The 22,285-nt window shown below is 48.3% G+C and overlaps 1 protein-coding gene across 1 annotated transcript in view; it reads right to left on the reverse strand.

Moving 5' to 3' along the window:
• The window catches only part of EMD (emerin), a 145,840-nt gene extending 124,174 nt beyond the window's left edge, over positions 1 to 21,666 (reverse strand). The window contains exons 1-2 of the mRNA XM_063936401.1: positions 21,584 to 21,666; positions 16,764 to 16,857 (exon numbers count right to left, since the gene is read on the reverse strand). Coding sequence (XP_063792471.1) covers positions 16,764 to 16,845 — 82 coding nt within the window. The 5' untranslated portion in view covers positions 16,846 to 16,857; positions 21,584 to 21,666. The remainder of the gene's footprint in view (positions 1 to 16,763; positions 16,858 to 21,583) is intronic.
• Between the last annotated feature and the right edge of the window lie 619 nt (positions 21,667 to 22,285).

The raw sequence follows: 22,285 nt of genomic DNA on the forward strand, positions 1-22,285 counted from the left end.
CGGAGTACAATAGCCTTTAATTACACTGAGCTTTGAGACTCAATGAGGAGGGCCAACACCTGTGTTTACAAATGGGGCTGGATTTGTCTCCAGAAGAATGATTGCTGAGATGTCATTGTCTCAACTGAGAGTGGACAGTGAGATAGTATTCGCCAAACAATAGCTTCCCACAAGACAGGAATGTGTTGGTCATCACCCATTGTTTTGCATAACCAAGGCCACTGATGCAGCTGGCTCACATGCTGTGAGGGACACACACATCTTGTTGTTGACACACCCCCACAGCTGGAATGCATGTATGATATTATCCACTGGAAATCACAGGGCTCACTCACTCACACAGCTACCTGGCACCCAGCAGCATGGCGGCTACATCCCCAGGACTGACCTCCAAACTAAAGGCTAAGTATTGAATTCACATGGCTAGATAAGGAAATATAGACAGATTGCTTTAAGGTCAATGGTGCTGGTTTAAATAGGATATTGTAACTTGGTTGTGTGATTGTTGGGTGTTTGTGTTGATACTCTGTGAAGTCTGTGATGAATTGGAACAGTAGACAATCTGTAGCATAGTATTTGTGGTATTTGTTTGCCTATGGTGATTTAAAATAGATTGTGCTGGTTAGTTATAATATATCTTGTTAATCAAATACCACCATGCAGTTACGTTTGAACATGTGCTGGTAGCAATGGCAGGCTGATATGTGTGGTTACATTGTGATCTGGTCTTGTGATGAATATGCTCTGGTTATTAAGATACTGAAGTTGTTTGGAATGTGAAATTGAATAAGATGGTTCTAGGAAGTTGTTTGGAATGTGAAATTGAATAAGATGGTTCTAGGAAGTTGGATTGAAATTGTGAAAGGTGATTTAGATGGTTTGGAATTGTAAAATCAGAACATATGCATTGTTCTGAGGCTTGGACATTTTGGAATAAAATGGAGTCTTGTGTCTTCTGCTATGTGATTGTGGTGTAGCAGAGAGTGCCATGTGTTTGGACCTGCAAATCTAAAATGGCTGCTGTTGGGTATTTTCCCCTCCCCCTTTCAACCATGTGGTGCAGTCTTTGGAATCATGGGAGCTTTCCCAAAATGGAGTCTAGCTTCTGTCCCATGCGGTATTGTAGGGTTGTGTATATAGGGACAGCCAGTATGGGTAAGGTCAAGTATTTTCTCCACAAAGATTCTCAGCATTGACTAACTGCGCAGCGATTGTTCCTCACATGTGTAAGTTTTCTCCGCAATCATATTGATCTTACTGTTATTGTGAGCCATATCTCTCTCTCTCTTCTCCTCTTTCTCTCTTATTTTCCCTTAAAACGTAATTGTATTGTATTGTATTTCCCGTGTAGTTATCTGGTTAGTTAGTCTATGTTATATTGTAGTGTATGACTTGTATTGTATTAATTCTTTTGCAAGTATAACATTCATAATATATATATAAGGCGTTGGACCCTAAGCACGGTATCTGTGTATTTCTTATAGTGTTAAGTATTCTCAGAGCGTCGGTGACGCTCAAACAGCTTTGAAGTTAATAAGGTTACACTGTGTTGCATCTACACTCTACCACTACACAGAGGTTTACAGTATAAGTACATTCCTTAAGGTATAGTTATTCTAGTTTAATTCTGTAAGTATCTGCAATGCCTGTGTTCACACCCTGTGCACAGCGTCTGCACATACCCTTGCGGTACCTTTTGCGCCAATTGCGTACTGTGTTCTTTAACCTTTAACGTGTTTTTAATAGGACAAATATTATAGACATTGTCACTCCCATAGTGCAAATAATATACTGGTGGATTAACTGGCTTGCAAATAAATATTAGGCTGTCCCACAGGGAGCTGTACTGGGACAGGAACCTCTAAAGTTTTGCGGAATATTTTGGCGTAATATAAAATAAGAATTTACTCACCGGTAATTCTATTTCTCGTAGTCCGTAGTGGATGCTGGGAACTCCGTAAGGACCATGGGGAATAGCGGGCTCCGAAGGAGGCTGGGCCCTCTAGAAAGATTTAGGACTACCTGGTGTGCACTGGCTCCTCCCACTATGACCCTCCTCCAAGCCTCAGTTAGGACACCGTGCCCGGACGAGCAGACATAAGGAAGGATTTAGAATCCCGGGTAAGACTCTTACCAGCCACACCAATCACACCGTACAACTCGTGATACTATACCCAGTTTGACAGTATGAAAACAACTGAGCCTCTCAACAGATGGCTCAACAATAACCCTTTAGTTAACAATAACTATTTACAAGTATTGCAGACAATCCGCACTTGGGATGGGCGCCCAGCATCCACTACGGACTACGAGAAATAGAATTACCGGTGAGTAAATTCTTATTTTCTCTGACGTCCTAGTGGATGCTGGGAACTCCGTAAGGACCAAGGGGATTATACCAAAGCTCCCAAACGGGCGGGAGAGTGCGGATGACTCTGCAGCACCGAATGAGAGAACTCCAGGTCCTCCTCAGCCAGGGTATCAAATTTGTAGAATTTTGCAAACGTGTTTGCCCCTGACCAAGTAGCTGCTCGGCAAAGTTGTAAAGCCGAGACCCCTCGGGCAGCCGCCCAAGATGAGCCCACCTTCCTTGTGGAATGGGCATTCACAGATTTTGGCTGTGGCAGGCCTGCCACAGAATGTGCAAGCTGAATTGTACTACAAATCCAGCGAGCAATAGACTGCTTAGAAGCAGGAGCACCCAGCTTGTTGGGTGCATACAGGATAAACAGCGAGTCAGATTTTCTGACTCCAGCCGTCCTGGAAACATATTTTCAGGGCCCTGACAACGTCTAGCAACTTGGAGTCCTCCAAATCCTTAGTAGCCGCAGGTACCACAATAGGCTGGTTCAGGTGAAACGCTGACACCACCTTAGGGAGAAATTGGGGACGAGTCCTCAATTCCGCCCTATCCATATGGAAAATCAGATAAGGGCTTTTACATGACAAAGCCGCCAATTCTGACACTCGCCTGGCTGAAGCCAAGGCCAATAACATGACCACTTTCCAAGTGAGATATTTCAGATCCACGGTTTTTAGTGGCTCAAACCAATGTGATTTTAAGAAGCTCAACATCACGTTGAGATCCCAAGGTGCCACAGGAGGCACAAATGGGGGCTGAATATGCAGCACTCCTTTCACAAATGTCTGAACTTCAGGTACTGAAGCTAGTTCTTTTTGAAAGAAAATCGACAGAGCCGAGATCTGTACTTTAATGGAGCCTAGTTTTAGGCCCATATTCACTCCTGCTTGCAGGAAATGCAGAAATCGACCTAGTTGAAATTCCTCTGTTGGGGCCTTTTTGGCCTCGCACCATGCAACATATTTCCGCCACATGCGGTGATAATGCTTTGCCGTAACATCTTTCCTGGCCTTAATAAGCGTAGGAATGACTTCTTCCGGAATACCCTTTTCCTTTAGGATCCGGTGTTCAACCGCCATGCCGTCAAACGCAGCCGCGGTAAGTCTTGGAACAGACAGGGCCCCTGCTGTAGCAGGTCCTGTCTGAGCGGTAGAGGCCACGGGTCCTCTGAGAGCATCTCTTGAAGTTCCGGGTACCACGCTCGTCTTGGCCAATCCGGAACCACGAGAATGGTGTTTACTCCTCTCTTTCTTATTATTCTCAATACCTTTGGTATGAGAGGCAGAGGAGGGAACACATAAACCGACTGGTACACCCACAGTGTCACTAGAGCGTCCACAGCTACCGCCTGAGGGTCCCTTGACCTGGCGCAATATCTTTTTAACTTTTTGTTGAGGCGGGATGCCATCATGTCCACCTGTGGTTTTTCCCAACGGTTTACCAGCATCTGAAAGACTTCTGGATGAAGTCCCCACTCTCCCAGGTGGAGGTCGTGTCTGCTGAGGAAGTCTGCTTCCCAGTTGTCCACTCCCGGAATGAACACTGCTGACAGTGCTAGTACATGATTCTCCGCCCATCGGAGAATTTTTGTGGCTTCTGCCATCGCCATCCTGCTTCTTGTGCCGCCCTGTCGATTTACATGGGCGACTGCCGTGATGTTGTCTGACTGGATCAGTACCGGCTGGTGTAGGAGCAGGGATTTTGCTTGACTTAGGGCATTGTAGATGGCCCTTAGTTCCAGAATATTTATGTGAAGGGAAGTCTCCTGACTCGACCATAGTCCTTGGAAGTTTCTTCCCTGTGTGACTGCCCCCCAGCCTCGAAGGCTGGCATCCGTGGTCACCAGGACCCAGTCCTGTATGCCGAATCTGCGGCCCTCTAGAAGATGGGCACTCTGCAGCCACCACAGTAGAGACACCCTGGTTCTTGGAGACAGGGTTATCAAGCGTTGCATCTGAAGATGCGATCCGGACCACTGGTCCAACAGGTCCCACTGAAAGATTCTGGCATGGAACCTGCCGAAGGGAATTGCTTCGTAAGAAGCCACCATCTTTCCCAGGACCCGCGTGCAGCGATGCACTGATACCTGTTATGGTTTCAGGAGGTCTCTGACTAGAGATGACAACTCCCTGGCTTTCTCCTCCGGGAGAAACACTTTCTTCTGGACTGTATCCAGAATCATACCCAGGAACAGTAGCCGTGTCGTCGGAACCAGCTGTGACTTTTGGATATTCAGAATCCAGCCGTGCTGGTGCAGCACCTCCTGAGATAGTGCTACTCCCACCAACAACTGTTCCTTGGACCTCGCTTTTATTAGGAGATCGTCCAAGTACGGGATAATTAAAACACCCTTTCTTCGAAGGAGTATCATCATTTCCGCCATAACCTTGGTGAATACCCTCGGTGCCGTGGACCGTCCAAACGGCAGCGTCTGGAATTGGTAATGGCAATCCTGTACCACAAATCTGAGGTACTCCTGGTGAGGATGGTAAATGGGGACATGCAAGTAAGCATCCTTGATGTCCAGGGATACCATGTAATCCCCCTCGTCCAGGCTTGCAATAACCGCCCTGAGCGATTCCATCTTGAACTTGAATTTCTTTATGTACGTGTTCAAGGATTTCAAATTTAGAATGGGTCTCACCGAACCGTCCGGCTTCGGTAACACAAATAGTGTGGAATAATAACCCCGGCTTTGTTGAAGTAGGGGTACCTTGATTATCACCTGCTGGGAATACAGCTTGTGAATTGCCGCTAGCACCGCCTTCCTGTCTGAGGGAGCAATCGGCAAGGCAGATTTTAGGAACCGGTGGGGTGGGGACGCCTCGAATTCCAGCTTGTACCCCTGAGATACTATTTGCAGGATCCAGGGATCCACCTGTTAGCGAACCCACTGATCGCTGAAATTTTTGAGGCGACCCCCCACCGTACCAGGCTCCGCCTGTGGAGCCCCACCGTCATGCGGCGGACTTGGACGAAGAAGCGGGGGAGGACTTTTGCTCCTGGGAACCTGCTGTTTGTTGCAGCCTTTTTCCCCTACCTCTGCCTCTGGACAGAAAGGACCCGCCTTTTCCACGCCTGTTTTTCTGGGTCCGAAAGGACTGAACCTGATAAAACGGCGCCTTCTTAGGCTGTGAGGGGACATGGGGTAAAAACGCTGACTTCCCAGACGTTGCTGTGGAAACTAGGTCCGAGAGACCATCCCCAAATAATTCCTCACCCTTATATGGTAACACTTCCATGTGCTTTTTTGAATCTGCATCTCCTGTCCACTGGCGAGTCCATAAGCCTCTCCTAGCAGAAATGGACAATGCACTTACTTTAGATGCCAGTCGGCAGATTTCCCTCTGTGCATCTCTCATATATAAGACTGAGTCTTTTATATGGTCTATGGTTAACAGGATCGTGTCTCTGTCTAATGTGTCAATATTTTCTGACAGTTTATCTGACCACGCAGCGGCAGCACTGCACATCCAAGCTGACGCAATAGCTGGCCTAAGTATAATGCCTGTGTGTGTATATACACAGACTTCAGGATCGCCTCCTGCTTTCTATCAGCAGGTTCCTTGAGGGCGGCCGTATCCGGAGACGGTAGTGCCACCTTTTTAGACAAACGTGTGAGCGCTTTATCCACCCTAGGAGGTGTTTCCCAACGTGACCTATCCTCTGGCGGGAAAGGGAACGCCATTAGTACCTTCTTAGGAATTAGCAATTTTTTATCAGGGAAAGCCCACGCTTCTTCACACACTTCATTTAATTCCTCTGACGGGGGAAAAAATAAGAATTTACTTACCGATAATTCTATTTCTCATAGTCCGTAGTGGATGCTGGGGACTCCGTAAGGACCATGGGGAATAGCGGCTCCGCAGGAGACTGGGCACATCTAAAGAAAGCTTTAGGACTATCTGGTGTGCACTGGCTCCTCCCCCTATGACCCTCCTCCAAGCCTCAGTTAGGATACTGTGCCCGGACGAGCGTACACAATAAGGAAGGATTTTGAATCCCGGGTAAGACTCATACCAGCCACACCAATCACACCGTACAACTTGTGATCTGAACCCAGTTAACAGCATGATAACAGAGGAGCCTCTAGAAAAGATGGCTCACTACAGCAATAACCCGATTTTTTGGTAACAATAACTATGTACCAGTATTGCAGACAATCCGCACTTGGGATGGGCGCCCAGCATCCACTACGGACTATGAGAAATAGAATTATCGGTAAGTAAATTCTTATTTTCTCTAACGTCCTAAGTGGATGCTGGGGACTCCGTAAGGACCATGGGGATTATACCAAAGCTCCCAAACGGGCGGGAGAGTGCGGATGACTCTGCAGCACCAAATGAGAGAACTCCAGGTCCTCCTCAGCCAGGATATCAATTTTGTAGAATTTTACAAACGTATTTGCTCCTGACCAAGTAGCTGCTCGGCAAAGTTGTAAAGCCGAGACCCCTCGGGCAGCCGCCCAAGATGAGCCCACCTTCCTTGTGGAGTGGGCATTTACAGATTTTTGGCTGTGGCAGGCCTGCCACAGAATGTGCAAGCTGAATTGTACTACAAATCCAACGAGCAATAGTCTGCTTAGAAGCAGGAGCACCCAGCTTGTTGGGTGCATACAGGATAAACAGCGAGTCAGATTTCCTGACTCCAGCCGTCCTGGAAACATATTTTCAGGGCCCTGACAACGTCTAGCAACTTGGAGTCCTCCAAGTCCCTAGTAGCCGCAGGCACCACAAATAGGTTGGTTCAGGTGAAACGCTGAAAACACCTTAGGGAGAAAATGAGGACGAGTCCTCAATTCCGCCCTGTCCGAATGGAAAATCAGATAAGGGCTTTTTCAGGATAAAGCCGCCAATACTGACACGCGCCTGGCCCAGGCCAGGGCCAACAGCATGACCACTTTCCATGTGAGATATTTTAACTCCACAGATTTAAGTGGTTCAAACCAATGTGACTTTTGGAACCCAAAACTACAGTGAGATCCCAAAGTGCCACTGGAGGCACAAAAGGAGGCTGTATATGCAGTACCCCTTTTACAAACGTCTGAACTTCAGGGACTGAAGCTAGTTCTTTTTGGAAGAAAATTGACAGGGCCGAAATTTGAACCTTAATGGACCCCAATTTCAGGCCCATAGACACTCCTGTTTGCAGGAAATGTAGGAATCGACCCAGTTGAATTTCCTCCGTCGGGCCTACTGGCCTCGCACCACGCAACATATTTTCGCCAAATGCGGTGATAATGTTTTTCGGTTACATCCTTCCTGGCTTTGATCAGGATAGAGATGACTTAATCCGGAATGCCGTTTTTCCTTCAGGATCCGGCGTTCAACCGCCAAGCCGTCAAACGCAGCCGCGGTAAGTCTTGGAACAGACAGGGTTCTTGCTGGAGCAGGTCCCTTCTTAGAGGTAGAGGCCACGGATCCTCCGTGAGCATCTCTTGAAGTTCCGGTTACCAAGTCCTTCTTGGCCAATCCGGAGCCACGAATATAGTGCTTACTCCTCTCCATCTTATCAATCTCAGTACCTTGGGTATGAGAGGCAGAGGAGGGAACACATACACTGACTGGTACACCCACGGTGTTACCAGAGCGTCTACAGCTATTGCCTGAGGGTCCCTTGACCTGGCGCAATACCTGTCGAGTTTTTCCCAACGGTTTATAAACAAGTGGAAGACTTCTGGGTGAAGTCCCCACTCTCCCGGGTGGAGGTCGTGCTGAGGAAGTCTGCTTCCCAGTTGTCCACTCCCGGAATGAATACTGCTGACAGTGCTATCACATGATTTTCCGCCCAGCGAAGAATCCTTGCAGCTTCTGCCATTGCCCTCCTGCTTCTTGTGCCACCCTGTCTGTTTACGTGGGTGACTGCCGTGATGTTGTCCGACTGGATCAACACCGGCTGACCTTGAAGCAGAGGTCTTGCTAAGCTTAGAGCATTGTAAATGTCCCTTAGCTTCAGGATATTTTTGTGAAGTGATGTCTCCAGGCTTGACCATAAGCACTGGATATTCCTTCCCTGTGTGACTGCTCCCCAGCCTCGCAGGCTGGCATCCGTGGTCACCAGGACCCAGTCCTGAATGCCGAATCTGCGGCCCTCTAGAAGATGAGCACTCTGCAACCACCACAGGAGGGACACCCTTGTCCTTGGTGACAGGGTTATCCGCTGATGCATCTGAAGATGCGACCCGGACCATTTGTCCAGCAGGTCCCACTGGAAAGTTCTTGCGTGGAATCTGCCGAATGGGATTGCTTCGTAGGAAGCCACCATTTTACCCAGAACCCTTGTGCATTGATGCACTGAGACTTGGCTCGGTTTTAGGAGGTTCCTGACTAGCTCGGATAACTCCCTGGCTTTCTCCTCCGGGAGAAACACCTTTTTCTGGACTGTGTCCAGGATCATCCCTAGGAACAGAAGATAAGTCGTCGGAACCAGCTGCGATTTTGGAATATTAAGAATCCAATCGTGCTGCCGCAACACTACCTGAGATAGTGCTACACCGACCTCCAACTGTTCCCTGGATCTTAGCCTTATCAGGGAATTGTCCAAGTAAGGGATAACTAAAATTCCCTTCCTTCGAAGGAATATCATTATTTCGGCCATTACCTTGGTAAAGACCCGGGGTGCCGTGGACCATCCATACGGCAGCGTCTGAACTGATAGTGACAGTTCTGTACCATAAACCTGAGGTACCCTTGGTGAGAAGGGTAAATTTTGACATGAAGGTAAGCATCCCTGATGTCCCGAGGCATCATGTAGTCCCCTTCTTCCAGGTTCGCAATCACTGCTCTGAGTGACTCAATCTTGAATTTGAACCTCTGTATGTAAGTGTTTAAAGATTTTAGATTTAGAATCGGTCTCACCGAGCCGTCCGGCTTCGGTACCACAACAGTGTGGAATAATACCCCGTTCCCTGTTGCAGGAGGGGTATCTTGATTATCACCTGCTGGGAATACAGCTTGTGAATGGCTTCCAAAACTGTCTCCCTGTCAGAAGGAGACATCGGTAAAGCCGACTTTAGGAAACGGCGAGGGGGAGACGTCTCGAATTCTAATTTGTACCCCTGAGATATCACCTGAAGGATCCAGGGGTCTACTTGCGAGTGAGCCCACTGCGCGCTGAAATTCATTGAGACGGGCCCCCCACCGTGCCTGATTCTGCTTGTAAAGCCCCAGCGTATACTGAGGGCTTGGCAGAGGCGGGAGAGGGTTTCTGTTCCTGGGAACTGGCTGATTTCTGCAGCCTTTTTCCTCTCCCTCTGTCACGGGGCAGAAATGAGGAACCTTTTGCCTGCTTGTCCATGAAAAGACTGCGCCTGATAATACGGCGTCTTCTCATGTTGAGAGGCGACCTGGGGTACAAACGTGGATTACCCAGCTGTTGCCGTGGCCACCAGGTCTGAAAGAGCGACCCCAAATAACTCCTCCCCTTAATAAGGCAATACTTCCAAATGCCGTTTGGAATACGCATCACCTGACCACTGACGTGTCCATAACCCTCTACTGGTAGAAATGGACAACGCACTTAGACTTGATGCCAGTCGGCAAATATTCCGCTGTGCATCACGCATGTATAGAAATGCATCTTTTAAATGCTCTATAGGCAAAAATATACTGTCCCTATCTAGGGTATCAATATTTTCAGTCAGGGAATCCGACCACGCCAACCCAGCACTGCACATCCAGGCTGAGGCGATTGCTGGTCGCAGTATAACACCAGTATGTGTGTAAATACATTTTAGGATACCCTCCTGCTTTCTATCAGCAGGATCCTTAAGGGCGGCCATCTCAGGAGAGGGTAGAGCCCTTACAAGCGTGTGAGCGCTTTATCCACCCTAGGGGGTGTTTCCCAACGCACCCTAACCTCTGGCGGGAAAGGATATAATGCCAATAACATTTTAGAAATTATCAGTTGTTATCGGGGGAAACCCACGCATCATCACACACCTCATTTAATTTCTCAGATTCAGGAAAACTACAGGTAGTTTTTCCTCACCGAACATAATACCCCTTTTTGGTGGTACTCGTATTATCAGAAATGTGTAAAACATTTTTCATTGCCTCAATCATGTAACGTGTGGCCCTACTGGAAGTCACATTTGTCTCTTCACCGTCGACACTGGAGTCAGTATCTGTGTCAGCGTCTATATCTGCCATCTGAGGTAACGGGCGCTTTAGAGCCCCTGGCGGCCTATGAGACGTCTGGACAGGCACAAGCTGAGTAGCCGGCTGTCTCATGTCAACCACTGTCTTTTATACAGAGCTGACACTGTCACGTAATTTCCAACAGTTCATCCACTCAGGTGTCGACCCCCTAGGGGGTGACATCACTATTACAGGCAATCTGCTCCGTCTCCACATCATTTTTCTCCTCATACATGTCGACACAAAAGTACCGACATACAGCACACACACAGGGAATGCTCTGATAGAGGACAGGACCCCACTAGCCCTTTGGGGAGACAGAGGGAGAGTTTGCCAGCACACACCAGAGCGCTATATATATACAGGGATAACCTTATATAAAAGTGTTTTTCCCCTTATAGCTGCTGTATAGTTAATACTGTGCCTAATTAGTGCCCCCCTCTCTTTTTTAACCCTTTCTGTAGTGTAGTGACTGCAGGGGAGAGCCAGGGAGCTTCCCTCCAACGGAGCTGTGAGGGAAAATGGCGCCAGTGTGCTGAGATAGGCTCCGCCCCTTTTTCGCAGACTTTTCTCCTGCTTTTTTATGGATTCTGGCAGGGGTTAAATGCATCCATATAGCCCAGGAGCTATATGTGATGCATTTTTTGCCATCCAAGGTGTTTTTATTGCGTCTCAGGGCGCCCCCCCCCAGCGCCCTGCACCCTCAGTGACCGGAGTGTGAAGTGTGCTGAGAGCAATGGCGCACAGCTGCAGTGCTGTGCGCTACCTTGTTGAAGACAGGACGTCTTCTGCCGCCGATTTTCCGGACCTCTTCTGCCTTCTGGCTCTGTAAGGGGGCCGGCGGCGCGGCTCTGGGACCCATCCAAGCTGGGCCTGTGATCGTCCCTCTGGAGCTAATGTCCAGTAGCCTAAGAAGCCCAATCCACTCTGCACGCAGGTGAGTTCGCTTCTTCTCCCCTTAGTCCCTCGATGCAGTGAGCCTGTTGCCAGCAGGTCTCACTGAAAATAAAAAACCTAAACTAAAACTTTCACTAAGAAGCTCAGGAGAGCCCCTAGTGTGCACCCTTCTCGTTCGGGCACAGAGATTTAACTGAGGCTTGGAGGAGGGTCATAGGGGGAGGAGCCAGTGCACACCAGATAGTCCTAAAGCTTTCTTTAGATGTGCCCAGTCTCCTGCGGAGCCGCTATTCCCCATGGTCCTTACGGAGTCCCCAGCATCCACTTAGGACGTTAGAGAAACTACAGGTAGTTTTTTCTCCCCAAACATAATACCCTTTTTAGTGGTACCTGTATTTATATCAGAAATGTGTAACACCTCTTTCATTGCCTCAATCATGCAGTGAATGGCCTTAGTGGGCATCAGGTTAGACTCATCGTCGTCGACACTGGTGTCAGTATCAGTGTCGACATCTGGGTCTGCTTGAGGTAGCGGGCGTTTTAGAGCCCCTGACGACCCATGCGACGCCTGGGCAGGCACGAGCTGAGAAGTCGGCTGTCCCACATTTGGCATGTCGTCGATTTTCTTATATAAGGAGTCTAGACGTGCACTCATTACTTTCCATAAGCCCATCCACTCAGGTGTCTGCCCCGCAGGGGGTGACATCCCTTCTAAAGGCATCTGCTCCGCCTCCACATCATTATCCTCATCAAACATGTCGACACAGCCGTACCGACACACCGCACACACACAAGGAATGCTCCGAATGAGGACAGGACCCACAAAAGCCCTTTGGGGGGACAGAGTGAGAGTATGCCAGCACACACCAGAGCGCTATACAATGCAGGGACTAACCGAGTTATGTCCCCTATAGCTGCTTTTTATATTATATATATTGCGCCTAAATTTAGTGCCCCCCCTCTCTGTTTTTACCCTGTTCTGAAGTGTAGACTGCAGGGGAGAGCCAGGGAGCTTCCTTCCAGCGGATCTGTGAAGGAGAAATGGCGCCAGTGTGTCTGAGGGAGATAGCTCCGCCCCTTTTCCGCGGCCTATTCTCCCGCTTTTTCCTGGATTCTGGCAGGGGTATTTACCACATATATAGCCTCTGAGGCTATATATTGTGGTATTTTGCCAGCCAAGGTGTTTTTTATTGCTGCTCAGGGCGCCCCCCCCAAGCGCCCTGCACCCTCAGTGACCGGAGTGTGAAGTGTGCTGTTAGGCGCCGGGGTCCGCTCGTCGGTGCGGCCCGGCGCCTATCAACCAGGGACGCCGTGCGCGTACAGCCGCCGGCTCCCTGGCAACGCTAGACGCCGGGCGCACGGAGCCGCACGGACCCTAGCAACGGGGACGCCACTGACGGACCGCGTTCCCCGTTGCTGGGTCCATTTTAATTAATAGGACACCTGTTTCCTGGCCATGCAGCTAGGCAGCTGTATGGCATCTAATCCAATCAGCCTCTAAACAGCTGATTGGAGGACTCCCTGTTAAATGCACTTCCTGGGCTTCTCACAGACGCCGGTAATAGCTTCTTGCATGCTGTATCTGTTTGCTGAGAGTGTTTCCAGTCCTGCTGTATCCGGTCGTTCCTGTTCTCAGTTGTCCTGTACTCGGAAGTCGTCATCTGTTCCTGGAGTCCTGACTGAGCACCTTTGAACATCCAGTGGTGTTCGTGAGTCACGGCGTAGCCGTGTGCTGCGGCTTGGCCGCTTTATCATTTATTATTTATTATTTGTGTTTCGGAGCTTTTGCGGAGGATTCCGCTCCCACAGATCCACTCTGGTATCCAGCGGTGCTGGGTAGGAGTAACGGACTAGTGGATTTTGGTTGTCCTTTTCCCTGGCGGGTTTCCGCTTATACCTCAGCTTTTGTCAGTTAGCTTGTAGCCCCTGGCCTGGTTGTTTAGTCAGAGGGCCCCTTGTTATCACCCTGTCTCGGATTTCCCTTTGTCTCCCATTAAGACCTGAGGGGGCATCGGAGTTGGGCAGACATAATCCGCCCTTCAAACGCGGCTGCCATGGGCTCAAGCAACCATAGTCTCGCAGGGGATTTCTGACAGCACGGGCGAGACAACGGAGTTAGGGCGCCAGGGGCTACTTTCTATTCCCGCTTCCTTCCCCAGCATTACGTTCCAGTGCTCCGGTCCTTGCAAAAGGACCTCCTCAGACCAGAGTGCTGGAATCATAACATGTGCATGAGGAGCAATGGCGCACAGCTGCAGTGCTGTGCGCTACCTTGGTGAAGACTGATGTCTTCTGCCGCCGTTTTTCCGGACCTCTTCTTGCTTCTGGCTCTGTAAGGGGGACGGCGGCGCGGCTCCGGGACCGAACACCAAGGACTGGGCCTGCGGTCGATCCCTCTGGAGCTAATGGTGTCCAGTAGCCTAAGAAGCCCAATCCGGCTGCAAGCAGGCGAGTTCGCTTCTTCTCCCCTTAGTCCCTCGCTGCAGTGAGCCTGTTGCCAGCAGGTCTCACTGAAAATAAAAAACCTAAACTATACTTTCTTTCTAAGGGCTCAGGAGAGCCCCTAGTGTGCATCCAACCTCGGCCGGGCACGAAATCTAACTGAGGCTTGAAGGAGGGTCATAGTGGGAGGAGCCAGTGCACACCAGGTAGTCATAAATCTTTCTAGAGTGCCCAGCCTCCTTCGGAGCCCGCTATTCCCCATGGTCCTTACGGAGTTCCCAGCATCCACTAGGACGTCAGAGAAATAAATGTTAATAACAGTTTCAAGCTGTCCTCATGGCTAATGCATGAGTGGCAGAAACAAGATGCATCCCTTTATTACAGAGTCCTAGTCAATAATGACCATCTCAAGGTCTATACTGTTCCCCAAGTGACTATAGGATAAACACACTATGGCAGTGGTTTCCAAACTTTTTTGAATCACGGCGCCCTAGAATATCAGAATTTTCTTCACGGCACCCCTAGGCCAAAAATTTCTTATTGAGAAATTTAGAAAGAAATATTACATTTAGTAAATCACGTTTATATGTCATCCTTAGGGTCAGTTGTGTGGTGAGGGACAAGATTTGCTTCTGTTTGGCCACATATTTTATGACTAGCAGCCACCAGCACTGGTTTTGCCTATTATATTGACCATGAATAATTTGAATTGGTCCTGGACCACCAACCCAGGGCACCCCTGCAAGTGTCCCGAGGCACCCCAGGGAGCCACGGCACACAGTTTGGGAACCTCTGCACTATGGGGAAGACTTACCGCTCTTCCCGTTTTGAGGGTACTTTGATCAGAATTACTGGCATAGCTGCAAATATTGTGCTACTGTTGTGTTGAATTGATGGCATATTTTGACATTCAAGTAGCAAAGGGCTAGGAATAACATACTGCCAATGATAATACCTTTGAATGAGAGTACTGCAACTGAACCAATAGGAAGGATCTGTGCTGAAACAGATGCCTCAATTATAAATACATTTTTACCCTACTTTCATAAAAGCTTTTTAATGACACCAACAACAAGACAAGACAGGGAATATGTCAACAACAAAAAATAATATTACCAACAGTGTTTTAAGAATATGGTAATTGTCAAAATTGGCTTTACACTGAATAATCTGCTATATAAAATACTAGCAGAATACCTGTCCTTTGCTACGGGATGAGGATGGTAAATTAGAATGATAGTTGTTTGTTAATTTACGTTGGTTGGAGATCTAGTATATAGGCATATCTTGCTTCCGTAACCCACTTTGTGTAGTGGCCGGAACCCTTTTTGGTCTCCCAAGGGACCCTACTCTTCCCGATATACAACTCTCAGTCTGTGGCTTCCTGCTGCCTCCATTCCCCTCCTCACATCATGTCAGTGCACCTGTGAAATTATCGATTTTTTTGCAGTTTATTATATAGCGTAGCACATTATGCATCTCCTGATATACTCTGTGCTGCAGGGGGACCGTGCTACTTCCACTATATAACTCTCAGTGTGTGGGTTCGTGCTACCACCATTCCCCTCCTGACATCATGTCACTGGCCCTGTCACATGCAGCCCTGCCCTGCCTGACATATCATGCATGTCCTGATATACTCTGTGCTGCTGGGGGACACTGCTCCTCCCACTATATAACTCTCAGCGTGTGGCTTCCTGCTAACTCGATTCCCCTCCTCACATCATGTCACTGCCACACGAGGCCCTGTCATCACTGACATATCATGCATGTCCTGATATAATCTGTGCTGCTATCCCACCCTTAGGGGTGCTAGGGCTGTGTTACCCCCACAGTGTTTGTTCCCAGAGTGTAAACCATATGTGTACCAAGTTTGGTGCAAATTGCTCCAGGTATTCCAGAGTTATGCTGTTTGCTGAAATACTCTGTGCTGCTGCCTCACCCCCAGGGATGCTAGGGGTCTGTTACTCCCACGGCAGGGGCGTAGCCAGAACTTTGTGGGCCACATAGCAACATTTTGTAGGGACCCCTATCCAAATGCTTCTAGAGAAACACTTCTCCATAGCAGGTGTTCATTTTATACCCCATAGTAAAGTCCTAGTATATATTCTGGACCATAGTAGTGCTTTAGTTATTTTATGAACCATAGAAGTGCTCCAATTCGCATTATACCATAGTGTAGGGCTGTCAGTACACATTATGCCACACAGTACCCCCAATTCACATTATAACAGTGTCCCCAGTTCATATTATGCCACATTAGAGTGCCACAGTTCATATTTTGCAAAACATAGTGCCCTCCAGTTCATTTTGAACCACATTACAAAGAGAAGGTCCAGGGGCCAAAAGTAGATATTTGCAAACGTTTGTAAGTACACTATGTATCTCTAATGGTGGAAAATATATGTCACATGTAACTGTGACAGGGAAGGTGGCTCCTCTCAGCTCTTGGCCCCATAGCAGCTACACTGCCCGCACCTATGGTAGCTACGCCTTTGCCCCACAGTGTTTGTTCCCAGATTGTAAATCATATGTGTACCAAGTTTGGTGTAAATTGCTGCAGGCATTCCGGAGTTATGTATATATATATTTCCGTGGATGGGCAGTGACATTTGTAAGACCGGTTCTTAGCAAGCACCTCGGACCTAAGGCCAAGTTTCAAGATTGTAAGCCTTGTGGTTTAAGAGATTTTGTGATGAGTCAATCAGTGAGTAAATCTCCTTTTTTACTATATATATATATATATATATATATATATATATATATATATATATATATATATATATATATATATATATATATATATATATATATATATATATATATATATATATATATATATATATATATATAGAGAGATTTTCATTTCATTTCATGATGAGTGATGGAATAAAATGCAATATATTTTGGATAAGTCAACATACCAACTACAGGTCCATGTGATAGGCCATATTTCTTTAAGCTCTTAATGATTTCCTCATTGCTCATATTTCTGTATTTCTGCATGTTTGACAATATCTGAAAATGAAAAGATTTGTAATCAATCATACAATTGTACTGATTATGGTCCTCTTCCAGCAGCAGCAGATGGGATCACATCTCCCTGGGTTCCGACACAGTGCGCAGACTCAGGGGACGCTGCGTGCAACTGGGGGTGATGCGGTCGCATTTAAGTTATACAAACGCCTCTGCCTGATTGGGGCGTTTTCGGGATGGCCGCTGCGATGGAGAAAATGACGGCTGCCCGACTACCTTTGCAGCCAGGAGGTTTCCCTTATTCATCGATGCAATCTCATCCTGACCGCCGGTTTCCTGTAATCAACCCGTATAGTCCAATGTGCATGGATAAACAGGAGGAGATTCAAATGTTTTTTTGGGCACCAAAAGTAATGGGTGCCCATCAAAGTAATTCAATTGTTGCTCCAATTGGGTGCCCATTACTTTTTAAAGGCCCAAACACACTGGACGATTTTGAGCTGAAAGCAGATCACTTTTGGTGTGTTGAGCTGCTTTCAGCTCAAAGCCGCCCAATGTGTATGAACAAGTGATGAGCGCTCCCGCTTCATCGCTGGCGGCCGCCGTTCATCTGCTGGTATTACCAGTAGATGAACGGCGAGGTGAGCGGCTTTCCATAACGTCCTGCTATGAAAAGCCGCTCACCCCCGCTGACATCGCTGGGCAGGGGGGGAAAGCGCTCAGTGTGTATGCACTGGGCGCTTTTCAGCCCAGCGATGTCAGCGATCATCGCTGTGAATACACGCTGGGCAAAAACGCCCGGTGAGTATGCATCTTTAGCGCCCATAAGCACCGGGACAGCTTAACCCAACTAAAAAAGTTCCTGTAACGTGAAAAGTCCCATTTGGGCACCCAAACAGAACATTTTTCGCACACATTTCTGCTCGCCACCTAAGGAAGCTGCAAGCGGAAATGTCCACGGCAGCAGTGATTGCGGCTGAATGGCAAAACAATTTAATTGCTCCTGTCGGGTACCTAAAAAACAACTGAATAGCCCCCTTAGCATCAATATCTAAGAACTGTACCTTCCAGACACAAAGTTAGAATATGTTCTGCTATTAGAATGGGTAGTTTTGCAGCATACGCTGGCTACTACACAGGCACAGCGTTTCATAATGTACAGTACTGTATGTCTAAATGCTGCAATTACTTTGCATGGTTCCCAGAATATACAATGCAGGATGGAGTCCCTGGCAGGCTAGCCTAATGGGGGCAAACGCAGGCATTCTGCAAAATGGGAGGCTTATGTGACACTGGGCCTAATTCAGAAATGGAAGCAAACCTGACTTTTTATGCCTTTGAGTGATTATCGGCCAACTGCGCATGGTTTTGCGACGGTGGTCATGGTGAGGATTTATTTGCAAAGTGATTGACAGTCAGGGACCGTTTGAGGGGCGGTTACGGAGAGCGGCAGAAAAAATGCAGGCGTGTTGTGACAGGTTTTGGGACATGTCTCAGCCTACAGCTGCGATCCCATATGCAGCTGCAATGGGTCCGGTTCCTGCAGCCATGCTGCACTATCATAGGGCCACTCGGAAGTTTGATAATCGATGATGATCTGTGACCAACACAGCAACTGTGCATGCAGCCGCTGGGACTTGCAAAGCCGCTGGTGGGCGTCACAAATCCAGTCAGCTTCGGCATTTGCATATTTTTGCACAGTCACAGTTTGCAGCTGCATTAGTGTACATCTCTGAATTAGGCCCCCTGAACGAACAGGATGGTGGGTGCGAAGGCTGATATGCAGAACATGCCACTATAGCACTTTACCTCATTACTGAGGAGCAGTAAAAAGGTACGCCGATGAGATGTATTAAACTCCCCCTTCGGCAATCCCTGCCAAAGCCCACAGCGCACTAACCTAGTGCTGATGCGCTGTGCCTCTCCCGCCAGCCTGCTATACTGGGCATACCCTACTATCGCGAGATCTCCCCCCGTGCAGCCCGGAGCCAGCAGCCGCCGAAGTCAGGGATATCGATAGCTGCATGTGTTGGACCAGTCAGCGCTGCTGACCGTTCATACATTGCTGACCGTTCATACATTGCCTAGCGTTTCGGCGTGCTATCTTGTAGACAGCATCCCCGATATCAACAGGGTGATTTGTCACACTCCTCCGCAGTAATACATGGGTGAGAGGCGGTGTCAGACTTCTCCCCAATAACACCACTTAATAAATCAATAGGGGTAGGTGGCCCACATGTGGATATTGCAGGTGATGAACAGGTGCTGGCAGGAAACAGTCACCCGTTGTGGGGTCAGGGGTAAACTCAAGCAAGTAGCCCAAGTAGTGACAAAAATGTAGTGGCTGACATACTAAGACTTGGAGAGTGATAAAGTGGACAGAGATAAAGTACCAACCAACCAGCTGCTGTCATTTTTCAAACACAGCCAGTAACATGGCAGTTAGGAGCCGATTGGCTGGTGCTTTATCTTTCTCCAAGGCTTAGTGCATAGGGCCTAATTCAGAACTGATCGCTAGGATGCGTTTTTTTCATCCCTGCGATCAGATAGTCGCCGCCAGCAGGGGGAGGGGGAATTCGGTGTGCAGGGATGCAATCACAGCCCAGGACTTACTATTCCAGTGCGATGATCGGGGTCGGAGCCGACATCACAAACCCTCCCTCCAAACACCTGGTCCCGCCTGCGTTTCTCCGGACACTCCCTGAAAACGGTCAGTTGCCACCCACAAACGGCCTCTTCCTGTCAGTCACCTTGCGATCCGTCCATCCCGTCGGTATGCACCGATGCCCGGTGAAGTCCGACGCGCCGGCGCTTTGCGGTGCATACGCAGTACAGACCCGATCGCTCGCTGTGCGAAAACACGCAGCAGCGATCGGGTCTGAATTAGGCCCATAGACCCCTAAATTAGTGAAGTCCCACACGATATGTGGTATTACTGACTTAGCACAGAAACGTACATTTGTTTACACCTTAAACAAACTATATAATACAAATAGACCAAACATGTAAAAGCAAAATAGTAGCTACCATATAATTTATTTCTTTTAACCGTATAATTCACAACGTTTTATTTAATCTCAAGTGACAGGACTATATTTAACAATTGATAACCGCTATTTCTCCCATTTCCCACAGGTAAAGGTGTTATCACAGGCTATTGAAGATTAAAAAGGGGTGGTCACTACTTACTGCTAGTCCTCACTCCCCTACACTCAGGTATGGGGAATACAATAATGCTGCATGGGGCCGTTGACCCGATCGAACAGCACCGCCAAGCTGCTGACCGGATATGCCAATTGGAAGCCATCTATGATCCCTTGGGGAATCGGGAAAATAAAAATCCCCAACTGTTTTCGGAGAATCTGGATTTTTAAACATGTTTCATATTCCCGATTCCTCGAGCCGGGCCGTCGGGGGATCGGCAAGTAGCAGCAATGTGTTTCTGATGTATGGTGGCCTTTTCTGAAGTTTTAGTTAAAGTAACTCCATACAGAGATGGCGTTAGCAGTAAAGACCTCGCTGCCTGCAGTGGGGACCCAGTAAAGCCTTTAGTCATTCATATCAGATTCCGTTCTAACTAATGGATTGTTAGGGTGCAGTTTACCCAGCTGTGTAACACAGCCGCATGCATATACTGTACATTGGGAAAGTCCCCATGCAGTTCCTGTTATTTACTATTGGCGTACAGAGTGCTGTTCAGTGGGTATGGTTCATTATGTCGACATGAGTTAGGTCAACATACATTGGGTCAACCAGGTTTGGTCGACAAGCATTAGGTCGACATGGTTTTTTTTACTTTTTCTGTGTCGTTTTCTTCGAAAAGTGACAGGGAATCCCAATTAGTGCACCGTAACCCCTCGCATGGCAAGCGACACGTGCCTCGTTACGCTACCGCTGCGCTCAGCACAGGTTACCGTTCCCAATTGTAGTCCACGTGGATCGATAAGTATGAAAAAAGGTCAAAAAAGAAAAACAAATTGTGAAAAACTCATGTCGACCCAATGCATGTCGGCCTAACCGCCGTCCCTGTTCAGTATGCTGGATACAATTCGCAATCTTTTTTTCTGTTTGTATATGAATGACTATCACAATCACGATACCACTGGTTACAGCCAAGAGACTGTAAAAAAAAAAATAAAATGTTGTTAACGCCAGACACTGTAATTATATAAGCCCGGGTTATAGCTGTTAGGAAAGGTGAAGCGCAGAAGCGAAGCGTTAGTCAGGAGTGATGTCCATCAGCTACCACCTACATGGGAATGACTATATTATTCTGTGTACAGCGCTGCAGCATATGTGTGCGCCGTAAAGATACACATAATAAATAATACATCTCACCAGCAGCAGTAATAACAGATGATGAAGCAGCTGCTTTGCTGGGACGAAGCAGCTGTTGTGGAGCTAGAGAGAGCACTGTCAGGCACCCGCCCGCAGGGCATTATGGTAGCTGTAGTTCCACAAGAGCCACTGGTTATATAGCTGGCTACACACACTACTAGTAGGAGGCATGTATGACCACTCACACTCACTGAGCATACACTACAATAACAGCCTGAGGGAAGGTAATGATTACTAATACTGCTGCTGCCACTGTCACTACTACTACTACTACTAGTACTCCGCTGACTGACTAAAATGGGCGGCAAAGCGCTCGCGCCCCAGCCCGCCGCGCCCCTCCCATCTGCAGCCCTCCCCCGGGCGCCCGACAGCATCAGGCGGCCCCCGGCCAGTGGAAGGAGGGCACAGAGCCCCGCTCTGGTCCTCTCACCTCGCTCACGCTGCTCGGGTGTGACAGGGATATGAATGCGGCTCCAGCTTCGCGCCGTGTGCGTGTAGTATCCGAGGGTGGAAGTAGTAGGCGGGAGGGAGACAGGGGGTGGCGCCGGTATAGGCGGGATTGTGACCGGGGGAGGCAGTACCGGAGCAGGCCAGGGCTGGGGGCGGCGACATGGGAGGGGTGTCGGGGGGGGGAGAGGGCCTCTGTCGTCACCCGAGTGACAGCTCGTCCTCAGGGAGTGGCAGGAGGAGGCGGCGAGGAGGGCAGGTACGTCCCGAGCACACTGGCTGCTGCATTGCTATTGCACGCTGTGACAAGTCATATGGATGCACACTGCACAGTAGTGCCTGGCACAGGCATGTAGCAGGGTGTGAGCTTCCTATACAGGCTGCATGTGTACAGTACAATACAACTAGTGCACCCAGTATTACTTATTGAAGTGATTTATAAGGAGGAGCCATACTGAGGGCCGTCTATATATGTCAGGCATGTGATGCCACTTATAACCACACAGGAGGGAGCTCTAACATAACAACTATCTCTACTTACAATGTAAGCACACAGTAAACCTAATATAACCCCACAGAATACATATTCTGAGCAGATGTAGGTAAGAGAAATAGGGGGGGATGGATCACAAAATACCAGACTATCAGCATAGAACATTGTGTTCCACAATGCCAGCACACAAGT

The sequence above is a fragment of the Pseudophryne corroboree genome, chromosome 8, assembly GCF_028390025.1.
Source record: "Pseudophryne corroboree isolate aPseCor3 chromosome 8, aPseCor3.hap2, whole genome shotgun sequence".
Classification (NCBI taxonomy): Eukaryota; Metazoa; Chordata; class Amphibia; order Anura; family Myobatrachidae; genus Pseudophryne; species Pseudophryne corroboree.